The sequence below is a fragment of the Asterias rubens genome, chromosome 8 (assembly GCF_902459465.1).
Source record: "Asterias rubens chromosome 8, eAstRub1.3, whole genome shotgun sequence".
Lineage (NCBI taxonomy): Eukaryota > Metazoa > Echinodermata > Asteroidea > Forcipulatida > Asteriidae > Asterias > Asterias rubens.
Window position 1 is genome coordinate 16380760 of NC_047069.1, and position 15503 is coordinate 16396262.

Sequence of the window (15503 nt, forward strand, 5' to 3'; positions counted from 1 at the left end):
AGATTTACAAATAACTCACAGGGTTAACGGAAGGTAATGGTGAAAGACTTCTCTTGAAATATTGTTCCATGAAATGCTTTACTTTTTGAGAAAACATTAAAACAATGTCAAATCTCGATATCGAGAATTACGGATTTATTTTAAACACATGTCATGACAGAAGCGAAACGTGCGAAAACAAGGGTGGGTTTTCCCGTTATTTTCTCCAGACTCCAACAACCAATTGAGCCTAAATTTCCACAGGTTTGTTATTTTATATATAAGTTGTGATACATGAAGTGTGGGCCTTGGACAAAACTGTTCAGGTGGCCAAGGCCAGGCCTAACAGACCTTTAATGTCCTATCCCTAAATGACACAGACGTATGCAGAAGTATGCTTAGATCTAAACAATTATTTGCCCAACTTCAATCTGGAACTAACTCCAATGTAATTCTAATCATGACAGAACGTCTTTTTAAAAAACAACAACCGAATAGCTTGCGTGCATTAGTATTTTAAAGTGTCAGACAATTGACTTAAAAAAGTGACTACAATACAAAATATTTCATGATGTTGATTCGATCAAATCACATTATGCTAATGGTAAGACCACAGCAAAACCACAACTCCCTATGACAACACCAATATCAGTTTATCTCATGCTACATGCTTTGTGGAAGTGTCATTTACAATGACCTCGGTCAGGCATACATCTCTTTGTATTCATTTTCCACATTTTAAGCCTGACAGTGGATCTTGCTGGTTTGAGCCCACACGTTGTAAAACAGGAAGATCACCAGGGCATTGATTGCAAAGAATCACAAGGTCGCTCAAAGGCTACAGCTCAAACAAAAACAAAAACAGGCAAAACAGAAAACTTTTTGATGGAAATGGCAAAACGGAACTTGGGTATATTTTTTTAATGGCAACATAGCTCTGGGCCACATCCTGTACTGTGTACACTACTACTCCTATCTCTACAATCGGCTTAAAGGGTTGGTAGGCCTAATACCAGAGAGGTAAAGATGCTAACACAAATACCACATAGGGCAGCCATTGTTGAGTGGAATTATTGGTCATTATACTTGGTATAATGGCGCAAATATCCTAGTTGGCTTGATCAAGGCCCTTTGTAATCACTATTAGTATTATCTTTCTCCCGAAGACACGATCAGGCCATACCGATCAAAACGTTGAGTTGAAACCTAAGGTTCTTTTCAGAATCACCCCAACTCATTTAGAGATAACCAATACTGCAAACCTTACATCATGCAAAGTTTCAAATCCTACTATTATCTTTCATGAGGCATACTTGGATCATGGAGCTATTAATCCATGCCTCAAACCTTCTCAACGCTCTTGGGAAGCACCAACCATAAACAGCTTGAATTTGCGCTAAGGGGTTTATCTCGGACAGTTTCGCTATTCCTATTGGTGGAGAGCGCGTCACGTGGGTGTGTATAAACCTTTGTTTATGACCAGTAAAAAATGTTGAAACACGAGCTTGCACCTGTGCTAATAAGACAGTTTCTTCATTCCTATTGGTTGAGAGCAACTACGGGGACAGTTGTGCCACATCACGCGATATGCGCGACTCGCACAGCATTCCCTTATAAAGAGTTGTTTACACGAAGGCTGCGGAGGGCCTTACCATTCCATAGCTGGAGGGGTGTTGTGTTGAAAGAAATCATTGAACAATTATAATTTTTGCATTTATTTTACTTTTTGACCAAAAGTGTTGATATTTTTTGACCGAAAAGGTATTTATGAATGGGAATCAAAGTGTGTTCAATCGGTTTTCAACTAGTGATTTAAACCCGCCGAGGCCTGGTTCTTGATAATTTACCTCGACTTTGTTTCGGTAAAAAATTTTTTATCAAGAACCAGGCCTCGTTGGGATTAAACCACTAGTTGAAAACCACTTCACCACACATTGATTCCCTTACATGTATTTATACACCTGGGTTAAGAGAAGCAATTATGGTAAACTGCCTTGCTCAGGTCTCATGACTGGGAATTGAACCCACACACTTTATGAGTCAACCATTAGACAAACTCAAGTCAGGTGCAGTAGACTGCTTGGTCACAACAACCCACACAAATAAAATAGAATACTTTCATCAAGGTCATAATAAATAGGGCCGATTAGTCATCATAAAGAATGCGTACTTTCGGTAAAAGAATGCAAGTGTGCAAAAAGCATGAAAGGTAAGTCACTGAATTGGAACAGAAAATAATATGTTGTTTGTGATTGTTGTTTACAAGAAATATTATCAGGTACCTTCATGGTTTAATGGGGAATGAATCCAATACTTTTTCTCCCGCAACTGAGCTACCCGCAACAACAACGATCTTTAGAGGCAATGTCAACAATGCCAATCGTTCAATTTGACACAGATCTGGGATTTTATCCAAGATCCTATACCCATTTTGATGAAGTTTGTATTAATATTTAAAGCAAATAGGAAAGTCTTAATCGCTCAACAATTTTTATAAGACCACAAACGAAACACCATTAGCAACTTTGGAATTCCAGACGCTAGTGAGTAAATCTGATTATTCGTGATCCTGATAACTATGATATAATCCGTGATTCTAGTATTTAAAGGGGACTGTCAATATATGATAATAGCTGACAGTCTCCCTTAACAATGGGTTGCTGGAGGCAAAGCTAGTTGTAAAAACCTCCGAGGACCTGGCAAAATTACCTCATTGTGGTCCGGCCGGTGGCTAGTATGCTTCAGTGTAGTTAAGTTACGTATTTAACAAGCATCCTTATTTTAAAATATAAAATATGAAATAGTAAAATTGCTTGGTGTGACTGTGAAATGACAACCTAAACTAGTCAATTAGTCACTGAACAAATTAAGGGCAAACCCTGATAGCAGGCCTGCTGGCCAAAAAGATGCATAAAATTAGGCCAAGTAAAAAAAGAAACATGTTTAGCGTCCGGGTTTCTCAAAAAAAGGAAGTAGGAGGGGCTTTTTATTTTTTATTTCAAGATGGCTGCCATTCTTTTTAAAAAGTCAAAATCCATTGTTTTTTCAACTGCTCAATAAACACACAATCGTAAACGAAACATATGGGACAAGACATTCAGACAAGACATTCAGATTGTTTAAGCTGAGGCCATTTAAAATATATCCCTTTTTTCATTAGAAAAAAAAACAATTTAAAAAAAAAGAAAAAAAAAAGGAGGCGACGACCTCCACAAAGGAAGCGGGCGGAGACGCTTAACAAGTTTTTTTTCCCTGGGCAACATGGGCACTTACATATTATACTTCAGATGAAATCATTCACAGGATACTTATTACTAATCTTCACAAGTAAGTGCTCAAAAAAAAAATTGTTTATTTTCAGAGTCATTGTAAAAACATAACACCAAAAGATGACTCCTGACATTAATTCACAACTCAATTTCAAACCATCCAGACAACAATAACATAATTCATCATGAAGCAGTACAAAGTCACAATGATCCATTCACACTCTGTCTGACCTGAAATAACTGGCTATAAAATTCTTGGAAACTGACAATGCCATGCTGATATTCGATAAAGCAACATTTCTATCTTGAACTGACAACACACTCTGCACTATGCACAGAGTCTACAGCCAAACTCCAATCTTGGACACACGCACGCACGTGTTATAACAGTAGGCCTATTAAAAACTTACCAATTCACACAATGAAAACACTCATTACATTTGATGCCCGTCCTTGTCGAATTAGCTTGCTAAATATCACACTTCGGTTTCACACTTGTATTAAAATCCATGTACTAATAATTAAAAAGCAGACATGAGATGGTCGGACAATCTTTCTCAGCGAACCCTTCCCAAAGAAAGAATCGTAGAGAATGTTGATGTGGCCTGATGTGGGATATTCCTTGCAGACACTCATGACCTCATCTTGGTTGTAGAATAACTGTATCACAGTGACAGTCAATGAGTCATCGTACACCATGACTGTACTGTGATGAATGGTGCATATTGCTCCATGTGTGTACATACAATAAAGGAACTGGTCATCTCAGATGACCGTGGTGATGATAATAATGAGTTGAAAACCTGGGAATATGAGGCAAATCATATTAATGGAAACTCCATCTGGCTCAATGTGTTTGAGAGAAGTGCACTCAAGTGCGAAGCAGAACTCAAGTGTAGACGATCATAAAAAATTGAACACCATGTGGATTTTAGCTGGTGACTATAGCCTGTCGCACAAGTTCTGTATCCCTTAATCAGACATTCAATATAACCATGCCCAGTATGTGGCAGAGGGTGTGCCCCCCCCCCCCCAACCACGTTCCCATAAAATATTATTATTTTCCTCGTACAAAAGTACCCTTCCCTAAAATCCTCTAGGCCTATAGAATTCCTGAGATACACATTGAAGACACAAAAAAGGGAGGTATTGTCACATCTGGAGTGCAATGATTCTCAGTGTGCAGAATCAATAGACCGATCCATTAGGCTCCGCCCACGACGCACGTGTGAGCAAGAACACGTGAGCCTCTCCAAAGCCTTTCTGCACAATCTGCCGCGCGCGCTAAGCATACGCGCAGGCATGTCGGACTTTATTTGTCGGACCTTCATTGCGTTGTGATTGGTCAATACGCAATGGGGCGGAGCTTAATGGATCGGTCTATTGGACATTCACTGAACTGCATACTACATTAACTTGTTACTGCATATTATGTGGAATTAGTGTACAATTTAAGGTTATCAAAGGGATAGAGCGCATTCAGGGTCGTCACTGTCATTAAAATCTACCCTAATTGAGGTGTACCTTTACCCCCAAAGGGACCTTCTACCTCTTCTCCCTATATTAAGATACCATTATTAGATCCCCAATTACAAAGCAATGGTGTCGATCACACACATACCTTCCTCAAAGATCACACAAATGTCAAAGCTGAAAGGGGTCAAAAGTTTAATGTTAGAATAGTACAAATATACCATAGTTCTACATAATTTCGACATAATTTTCAAAAATGTTTGCAATTTTTTGTATAAAGCCATGCAGTCTGCTTTATGGTCTGGCAGAGAGATAGGGCGGCAATGTGATAGTGACTCATGAGAGTATTATCAACTAAAAAATAAATAAAAATAACTTCTCCATGTTGGCATTATTTACGAGGCCATGGGAATTGACTACAACTAAAGTAGGTCAAACTTTTAAATCACTAAAAGGCAAATCCTGTTTTCTGAAGAAATAATAAAATTTAACAAAAAATATGAGAAAAGAATTTGCAAGAATTAAACGGTCATACAGTACAATGTAATGGGACATCATCAATAATGTGTACTTTTCAACATTTTGTACTCAGCAAAAACCTGCACTACTGCATGTGATACTCAATGATTGAACTATCACATCAAATCATTCCTTGACAAGAAAAAAAACACCGCAAAGTTATGTCACATTGATTTGCACAATACAAATCACTATGGCAATACTGACAATTTGTCTTGTGATGAATTTTATTGCTTTGAAATTGGCCCCAGAATCCCCAGATCAATTTATAAGTCTGATGGTCAGATCTTACAGAATATCAATCCCTGTCTGAAGCTTCGGTGACACAGGGCTCACCCCAAACAGTCTAGCCTTGCGTATGCGTATGGTTCATTGTCTAGTAAAAACTGCTAGGGGCAAAGTGAATACCACTTATCAACTTGCCATGTGGGCTACTGAAAACAGTGCAACCTACTTGTTTAGCCCTATACATTGTAGACCTACTCAAATGTTAAAGTTTCTTAAAAGTTTTAAATAAGGGAGTCAATGTGTGGTGAAGAGGTTTTCGGTTTAATTCCAGTGAGGCCTGGTTCTTCGTCTCGGTAAATAATAAAGAACCAGGCCTCGGCGGGTTTAAACCACTAGTTGAAAACCGATTCAATACACTTTGATTCCCATTCATAAAGTACCTTTTTGGTCAAAAACATCATACCTTCAGTCAAAAAGTAAAATAAATGCAAAAATTATAATTGTTAAATGATTTCTTTCAACACAACACCCCTCCAGCTATGAAATGGTACAGCCTTCTGTCGCCCTCGGAGTAAACGACTCCTTATAAGGGAATGCTGTGCGCGTCGCGCGTATCGTGTGATGTGGCACAACTGTTTCAGCCGTTGCTCTCGACCAATAGGAATAAAGAAACTGTCTTAAAAGAACAGGTGCAAGGTCACGTGTCACGCCCGGTCATAAACAAAGGTTTATACACAGAAATTGGTGGCAGGGTCGTCAAATTTGTCCCACCGCAATCTCGATGTCATAAATAAAACCATGTGTTGTTGAATGAAATTGCAGACCTATGATTCATACATTAATATTATGTACATAAATTAAGTCATGGGGACTCCACCATCTGACCATCTGTTTTTTCATTGGTATGAAAAATTGAGATCATGATCAAAGGTTTTTTCTATCGTGCTAGATAGTTTTGTAGTTTAGATTACAATTAATTACTTTTAGTAGTATTTTGTTGTATTTAATGTTTTGGTTTCATTATCATCAAGTCATTGTACCAAGATCAGTGAGTTAGTGTTGCCCTCTTCAAAATCAAATTTCAAGTTAGTTCTAATTTTGTTCACTTTTTCAGTTATTGCATGGCACACCATCTCCAACCACTGTCATTGTCAACAACACCGGCACAACAACACTCAACAACAATACACATTTCAGATATTATAAATGACACACCCCATTCAATTCATTTCAACTACACTCGACTCCACAGGATACACAGCAAGCACTTGAGTACATGGAGTATGGGCGTTTGACGAGCAGTACCAACTCGTACCAACAAACTTTAATAAATATCCTGCGTACACACACATTGGCAAAAAACACCCTTAACTTGTCTTACCTTCATATGAACAATGCCCACATAAAGACGTGTGAACTTCAGTCAAAGCATGAGCAGCGAAGAGATTCCATTTTGCTTCCAAACTCTACATTCCAACGCCAGATTTGAGAGGCATAGCTACTCTGCCAAACTTTCCTAGTCATAACACCCAATTCTGAAGATCTGTGACCTAGCTAGAGTGTACCCCTACACACTACGTCACACAAATAATACACAATCTGGCGCTGCCGGTCTCACAACACAGAAGTACATTGGTTAAATGCCTCGCCTACCTGTTTCCAATGTTTATGGTAGGTTATTACATATGTAAATTTCCATTGTCATCGCCAGTATTTCATTGGCCAATTCTTACATCACCTGTTTCCATATACGGTAATGAATCGTGTTGAATGTGATTCCCAATCATAAATGAAATAGGTTCCATGCAGATAAATCATAAAAGTAAACTCTTGAGCTTGCAATCACAAAACACCCATGACAAATGATCAAGAAATGCAAATGAAAGATTTTCACATGGCTAATTTATTGCGACAATATAAACTTATTATTTATAATGCATGATAGATGGTTGACATTTGTGAACGGCCCCATGGTGTAACGGTTAGCACTCGAGACTCTGAATCTCGCGATCCGAGTTCAAATCTCGGTGGGACCTCATTTTTGCTATTTTCTTAAAGTTATTTTTTTTTATTGTTTACTAGTTGTATTTCATTATTTATACAGGCACAGAGTTAAAAATAATACTAAACATATTTTAGCAGTATTTTAGATTGTCTTTCTTTCTTGAAATTTGGATAAAAACTTGCAATACTACAACAAGTACAACAATCAATTTTACAACAAGGCGGCCCACAACCCCTTTGCCTAGAGTTTGAGTATAAAACTCTTCAATTTATTTAGTTATTTGTTTACTTTTCCTTCAATTTGAATAACCATGAAGAGGTTTTAACATTTCTGAGTTAAAGTTTAATAAACTTTTTGCCTCACAAAGTTCCTTCATCAGTAAAATTTACACATGGTAAAAAAAGTCACGGCTTTCGCAATAATATATGAACAGCGCCCTCTATGTGTACCATGTGTCGACGAGATAAAATAATTTTGTGAAAGTTGATGACTCGTGTCATGTCTGTGTTGTATTGATTGTTATGTGAAAGTGTGTGTCGTCCATGGTTCCACCTGATGAACAAAAGTCCTTGCCGGGTCGTCCAGTTTTTATAAGGTCGCTTGTGTGATTCGTCTCTTTCATGATTGAACCTTTGCCGGTGGTGTGGCAACTGGACTTTAGCTGAGGTTCTGAATTGAAACGGTAGGTACATGTAGTTGAACAAAAAGTATTTGCTCGCGCAAGTTCGGAACTTGCCCGCTCAATTTAAGCTGAGCTCAGTTTTGCTTCCAAAAAATATTAATCATTCAAAAATAATGCGCATTTAGTTTTGCGCAATTTTCAAACTATTGCGCAGGTTTAATACTTTGTGCCTAATTTCGTGTAAAGTATTAATTATTGAATTTTATTATATTAAGAATTACGATGTTATCATTGGTCATTAGTCATTAGTTGTTTTACACTTAGTCGTTAAAGAAAACACTATACATCATAACTATGCACAGCCGGGACGGCCAGGCGGCCTCCATGATGGGCGGACACGGGCTTTTCCCATTCTATCCTCATCTCAGTCAGATCCTGCACCCGGCCCCTTCCTTCCTGGCTAATCATTCATATATAAATGCTATTTCAGTAGTTGCGATATCGTAACCCTCCTCTCCATACAGGGGGAGGAAGATTACAAATACATTATCGCAACTACCCCACCCCATCAATAAAGGCATCATGCATTATCTGATTATTGATTGGTTTAGACATTATAACATTATCGCTTTTTAAAACTTCAGTCATCCGACAATAGAATAGTTAGAGAAATAATGTCCAACAAAAGTGTTTTATTTTTATTTCTCTATCTGTGGGGCCACCAATTTAATTTATGAGTATGATGGTTGAAATTATCAATATCATTCATGTTTTTTTGTTTGTTTACGTTATGAAAGTAAAGTGGCACATAACATAATGTCTGAACTGTTCCTATTTGGAACATTGAAGTTCGTTCTAACCTGCTAATTGTGTAGAAGATTATGAGGGACGATGGGTCTCAGACTAAGAAAGAGTAGTCTGATGTACCGGTACCCATAAAATAGTATTCATAAATACCCCGGACACTCGGACAGTTTCCCTACTCCTATTGGTGGAGAGCGCGTCACGTGGGGGTGTTTAAACGGTTGATAATGTCATGACAAGCTGGAGCTGTTTAAAACCGGCTGGCTTCTGCGTGTCGGGTGCACGCGTACGCCAATATTATCACGCGGAACGAACAATCATAGCTATTTATTAGTAACATCCAGCGCGTAATCTATTTCTAAGCCTGCGCGTGTAATCTATTTCTGGGCGCGCGTAATCTATTTCTGGGCGCGCGTAATCTATTTCTAAGCGTGCGCACGTACACACAACCCACGCACATCAAACAGATTCTTCACAAAGTTTTTGAACAAATACTTTTAACCTCAAATTTGCTACTGTCAAAGTGTCTATATTTGTTTTTTGTTTACGTTTTTTATCAAAAGGGCATTTATGAATGGGAATAAAAGAGTAGTGACTCGTTCTTAAACGTCCGTTTAAAACCTTAACCAATGTTCTACCCGTAGCAACAAAACAGCTTCTAAACTTGATCGTTGTCGATCAGTAGTATTATTGGTTATAATATAAAACAGATATTGACTGCTTTTCTTAACTGTGTCAACATTCTCAATGATACTCGGTGCCAGTAGAGGAATTTGCTCTTTGATTTAATCTGAAGATACTGTTCCCAAGATCAGTAGTGCTTGATTTAAAGTACTGAGTATAGACGAAGCTAACAAACACATCGCTGGCTGTGAGGGTAAAACCCTTATTAATATTCTTTATCCCGATGCAAATTTAACATCTCATAAATAAAGTTTGATGATTATTAATTGATTTCTTCTTGCAGATCTCATTACAACAATTAATAGAAACAGACCTTGAATAAGTCACTGAGTGAAATAAGCCCTTATACGAATCCAGCATGGAGACGTCCAAAGAGCCACACTTGCCCGTACTACAAGAAGGAGCCAAGTCATTAGGCAGTGACCTTCGACCTTTAACCTCTAGTAGTAGATTGGCTGCAACCTACCAGGCTACAGTAGATTTCACCGCTGGTGCTTTAGGTAAAAGGGGGTAAACAGGGGTGATCCATTTCTCTATTATGTGTTGGCTAATTTGGCTCTCTTTAAAAAAATGAAACACTGAGACCTAAGTTTTGTTACAACAATAAACAGGGTGTTCGACAAGTTAGTTAAAAAATTTGTTTGTAAAATGCCAAAGTTAGATCAACGACAATACTTAGCTCACTAGGTTATGTTTGCGTAGATATGAAGCATTGACAAATGACCTGTAAAATTTGTGCCCTGCTGAGAGTTGACTTGGTTCTCTGCAGAACAAATTCAATGTGAACATCGTAGGGCCTACCCTCCTTGCTCAGTATTTAAAGACACTGGACGCTATTGGTAAATGTCAAAGACTAATCTTCTCACTTGCTGTATTTCAACATCTTTATTTATTTATTTATTTATTTCTTGTTTATCCTGGGAAATCCATTCAGTGAGAAAAACTCACTGATCACCCATGGATCCCAGCTAATAACAAACTACAGAAGTGAACTTAAGATAAAATATTACAAATTTACACAGAAAAACATTGTACATTCATTTAAAAAAAAGCACTAGATCCAAGCACACATACATTTTGAAAACTACAAAAAACGTTTTCAAATAGGACGAAGAAACACATCCATTAAAAACACACAACCAAATACAAAAAACAAACAGATGAACCACAATGGAGTAATAACAAAAGCCAGTAAAATTGGGATTAAGAAAGTCAGTAAAAATGGGATAAACTGAGCTGTTTGAGTTGATTTAAAAATTGATTGAGTTCTTTTGGCTGTAGAGATTTCATCTTATGCATAAAATAACAAACCTGTGAAAATTGGAGCTCAATCGGTCATCAAAGTTGGGAGATATTAATAAAAGAAAAAAACACCCAAGTTTGTCACACTGAGTTATGCGCTTTCAGATGCTTGATTTTGAGACCTCAAATTCTAAATCCGAGGTCTTGAAATAAAATTCGATGAAAATTACTTCTTTCTCGAAAACTACTTCACTTCAGAGGGAGCCGTTTCTCACAATGTTTATACTATCAACCCCTCTCCATTACTCGTTACCAAGTAAAGTTTTGTGCTAATAATTATTTTGAGTAACTACCAATAGTGTCCACTGCCTTTAAAGACAACTATTTGACATCCTTCTCGTTAATTCCGCAGGTGGAGTAGCATGTGTTTTAGTCGGCCAGCCGTTCGATACAGTCAAAGTGAAACTCCAGACGTATCCACAGCTCTACCCGAGCGCCATCAAATGCTGCAAACAGATCCTAAAGAATGAAGGGATACCTGGTTTATTCCGCGGAACTATGCCTGCCATGGCAGCTAATGTCGGGGAAACTTCTGTATTATTCCTATGCTATGGTCTATGCCAGAAGTTTGTCTGCCGAGTGTCGGGAACGGACAGTATAGAAAAATTAAGCACTTTCCAGAATGCGTCGTCGGGTTTTGTGGCAGGTTTCTTCTCGTCGTTAGTCCTTTGCCCGACGGAGCTCGTCAAATGCCGTCTTCAGGCTATGACTGAGACAATGCAGACGTCTCAGAAACATACACAGAGAGTGTAAGTTGTGTATGTTTTGAACTTGTGAAAATCTGGGCCAAAGTTCATGGCCCGGCTTACCATGATCATTCTCCACTTACCTGTGCAAGCGCTGAATTTCTGCACTAACTGTGTAAGCGAAGAATGCCTAGTAGTGTGGAGTATGCCCACGCAAGCAAAAACTCTATGCCAACCCTGTGAAATATGCTTTACATAAGCGCGGATGTCCCTGCTTGTGCTTAGTTAAGCAGGTCTATGAAACTATAACTAGGCCTTGGTAGCCCTCCCCCATAAACGATTTATCACCCGAACAATTTCCCCATAATCTAAAATTTACACTTAACTCCTTTTTTCTTCACAGAGGTCCTTGGCAAATCACCAAAAGTATTATCCGAAATGATGGTTTTAGGGGAATGTTTCAAGGACTAGGGAGTACATGGCTGCGTGAGATGCCGGGATATTTCTTCTTCTTTGGAGCTTATGAGATTTCTAGAACAATGTTAACACCGAAAGGAACCAGTAAAGATGATCTCGGTAGGTACTCTAGTTTAGGTTTGATTGGACAAGGGTGGATTTCACAAAGAGTTAGGACTAGTCCTAACTTAGGACTAGTCCTAGGAGACATTAAAAACGTATGGCTAGTCCTAAGTTAGGATGAGTAACTCGTTCTTACTTGAGATAAGACTAGTCTTAACTCTTTGTGATAGATATCTTCAACTCTGGTTGTGGAAAAGATTTTATGTAAACGAGTCCCAATGGGAGACTTTTGTGGACTACAGGTGGCAGCAGACTTACAAAGTAAATCCATTGTTCTTGGAAATGTGCGGATGCTCCAAACGACTTTAACAATAGACCTTTTCACAATTACTCGAGCGGGGGCGTAAAGCTAGGAATAAGGTGCATTGTGGTCTAGCTGGTAATCAAATTTGAACCATAGCTATCCCACAATGCACCTCGTTCATTAGTTTGCGCTTGAGCAACGGTATTTGCAAAAAGGTCTAGGGAAATTACTGGTATTAAGTCTGCTGCCACCTAGCGTTTCAAAGTCTCTCATTTTATTGAGCTGCTTCAGCACAAAAAGAAGCACACACAAATTTTACCAAAATATGGTTACCAGCCAAACTGCTATGTCTTTCGTACAATCTGTGACTGGATGATCCTGCTCATTTCTGCTAAGCAGAAGTTTGTTAAGCAATGTTTCGCAGCTGAATGAAATTGGGCCCAAGGCTGAATATTTCAACTCTTGTTATAAACAAATCTTCATTAAAAAGTTTAGCAGTTTTCAACACTGGTTATGATGGGAGGGGTGGTGGTATGCAACAGCATATAAAAAGTGTATGCCTACAAAATGTTCCTTCGCACCTAGAATGTACTAGTTTTCTTGAGATGCTCTATAAATTTCTTCAGGCATTATTCACAATAAACTCCTTTACGTATTTTTTAATTAAGGTCCATTTCGTCTGATGATCTGTGGTGGAATGGCAGGAGCCGGACTATGGACAGCAATATATCCTATTGATTTAGTCAAATCAAGAATACAAGTCAGGTCTGCAACGGAGAAAATGCCGGGCTTCTTCAGAGTTACCATGGATATCATTAGAAAAGAAGGTAAAATCAAATTGTATTGATTAATAATCTACCATTCATTCAAACTGTCTTGCATTAAATAGATTCCCAAGGGGAAAAAAGGTGTAATTTTAATTCAAAAAGTTAGGGTTTGAACAAAGAAAAATTGACTCTGAGTGGGACTTGAACCAAGGAGCTATGCCAACTGAGCTATCCAGCCCTATGTTGGCGGTCTCCCTATAAGGCAATATCTTTGTTCAGGTTGCCAGTCAGAAGCTATAGAACCGTTAACTGCTGTTTGGCCAGGGTTAAAAACCAAGTTTACGATACAACCTGAAAGGTTGCTTATTGTGAAGATGGTTATGGTAGTAAGCATCCTGTCAAAAAGAGTGATTGATGAGAAATTGAAAGTATGACAAAGGGGGTAAATACAAAGTAATTGCAATCTAGTGGTTTCAACTTCGTTAGATAGCAAACTTGTATAACAATGAAACACAGTTTTCCTCACATTTGAGCCATATTTTCAAGAAAAGGATCAAGACCCAAGAGTCTTTAGAGTGTAGGGGAGATGAGGTGTTCGGACCAGGTATAGTCGCAGTCGGATACCCTAAGCATTGTCACTAGGCACTTACCAAGGAGAAGATTGCCCCTGTGCCCCTGGGATTGCCTTGGTGCCCCTTCAAGTGTTCCAGGAGAAATGTTACTCTTCTCAAATCAAGGAGGTGCCTCTTATTTCGGATAAGTACTAGTAGAAGATTGCTTTAAGGTGACTTTTAGAGATTCAAATTTCCATGGTGTCCATTTTGTGAAGGCTGGGGCCAGAAGTTGTACCCACTGTGACCCTTCCTAAACGTAGATTATAATTATTTTTATTACAGGTATTTTGAAACTCTACAGCGGTCTGGCTCCCTGTGTTCTACGATCGTTCCCCGCCAATGCCGCATTGTTCTTAATGTATGAGTGGAGCAGGAAACAAATGATGTTGCATCGACCAGAATGGGCGTTATGAGAGCAACATTGAGTGCGCTCTAATAGAGAATTATATAGTAGGTTTGATGGTAGTCTTGGCCCAAGATGTTAGTGATCGATAGTGGATAGTGTACTGCGCTCGGCTGTAAATCTTTTAGCACGCCCTCTTACATTATGATTTTACCAACTTGACTTGCTATCACTAACAAGAGGGCGTGCTATACTGATTTGCAACCAAGGGCAGTTAGGGCCACTGATTTTCCGCGATCGCGGAAAACGGACGGAATTCGCGGAATCCGCCCTTTGAAACGGAAAACGGGATTTCAGAAAATTCGATTTTTTTTTTTTTTTTTTTTTTTTCTTGACGCCAAAACTATTGAAATTGCATTCTTTATTAAGATTCTTTTTGTTAAACTAAAAAGGCATCAGAAATCAGACCATTAAAAAGTACGAGATCGTAACCGTGGATCATTCTGTTCTACTTCACACCATCCTCAATGTTTACACACATGATGTACACACGTTGTTAACATGGTTAAGCGAAGGGCATTATTCGCGGCACGTTTTAAACATTTTTTGTTCACCCAAATTGCATTTTCTCCCTCTCTTTTACCAACAATAATACACAAACTAGCTTACCTATGATCTATAAGAACACATACAATGTTTTTTCATCTCGGAAAGGTCTAAAATAAAACCGTAAACTGTCAACATTCTGTCGCCAAAGCGAAAACAAAATGGCTGACATTTTGTTTGTGGATGGAGAATGGTCACGTCCATAGACTTGTTCCCAAGTCTTTGATCATGCTGAAACAGCGCCCTCTTGTGGATACACTCCTGTCATTAGCCTACAATGTGGCTGATGCAGAGAATCAACTGCAGTTTTAGACTTGGAATCAAGTCTATCACATCATGTGCATTGATACTGCAGTCACAGTGCAACCTTTTTAGAACAGCAGTATACAAAATAATCCACAATTATAAAAAAAAGTATTTTTTTTTAAATTTGTCAGTTCAAATGAACATTTTACGAAGTCAACAGTGCAACTTATCTCAAATTAATTTTTATAAGTGTGTCCCTGGGTATAAAACAACCTTTTATCTAATTAAAAAAACATGAAACGGAATTTTTTGTGCCTGAAACGGAATTCATGTTTTTGCCAAACGGAATTTGCACTTTTCTGAAACGGAAAATCAGTGGCCCTAGGCAGTGGACTATCCACTATCAAAGTAATGTGGTTATGAAAAAGAATTACTTTTTATCCCCCAAAAATTTGAATCCGACCCACATGGTTTTAATGATGGTAGGAAAAGTATTTTTATTCTAGTTTATTCTTTCCTTCTGAATATATTTT

The 15503-nt window shown here is 38.3% G+C and overlaps 2 protein-coding genes and 1 non-coding gene across 5 annotated transcripts in view; 2 read left to right on the forward strand and 1 right to left on the reverse strand.

Annotated features, from left to right (window-relative positions):
• Positions 1-7090, reverse strand: part of LOC117293458 (ETS-related transcription factor Elf-4-like) — a 29846-nt gene extending 22756 nt beyond the window's left edge. The window contains exon 1 of one of the 2 annotated variants that reach the window (XM_033775799.1): positions 6850-7090. The gene's annotated coding sequence lies outside the window, so the exon portion shown is untranslated. Of the gene's footprint in view, positions 1-3658; positions 3836-6849 lie in introns of those variants that run through there. The other variant, XM_033775800.1, reaches the window with a different exon arrangement.
• Positions 7091-7432: 342 nt separating this feature from the next.
• Positions 7433-7504, forward strand: Trnaq-cug. The gene has a single exon. It is a non-coding gene; the product is annotated as a tRNA-Gln (tRNA).
• Positions 7505-8038: 534 nt separating this feature from the next.
• Positions 8039-14387, forward strand: LOC117293527 (mitochondrial ornithine transporter 1-like). Of its 2 annotated transcripts, none has more exons than XM_033775876.1 (6): positions 8039-8155; positions 9867-10083; positions 11238-11634; positions 11975-12147; positions 13063-13221; positions 14058-14387. In XM_033775876.1, the coding sequence occupies exons 2-6, from the start codon at positions 9942-9944 to the stop codon at positions 14186-14188; spliced, it is 1002 nt and encodes a 333-aa protein (XP_033631767.1). In that variant the 5' UTR covers positions 8039-8155; positions 9867-9941; the 3' UTR covers positions 14189-14387. The 2 variants fall into 2 exon arrangements, with proteins under 2 accessions (XP_033631767.1, XP_033631768.1); XM_033775877.1 differs by having other exon boundaries at positions 8039-8139.
• The last annotated feature ends 1116 nt before the right edge of the window (positions 14388-15503 follow it).

Bases quoted from the DNA above. Each gene is read 5' to 3' on its own strand.
- LOC117293527 (XM_033775876.1), top strand. From the start codon at position 9,942: ATGGAGACGTCCAAAGAGCCACACTTGCCCGTACTACAAGAAGGAGCC. The intron at 11,635-11,974 runs GTAAGTTGTGTA...TTTTCTTCACAG, and splicing joins CAGAAACATACACAGAGAGT to AGGTCCTTGGCAAATCACCA. The intron at 13,222-14,057 runs GTAAAATCAAAT...TTTTTATTACAG, and splicing joins GGATATCATTAGAAAAGAAG to GTATTTTGAAACTCTACAGC.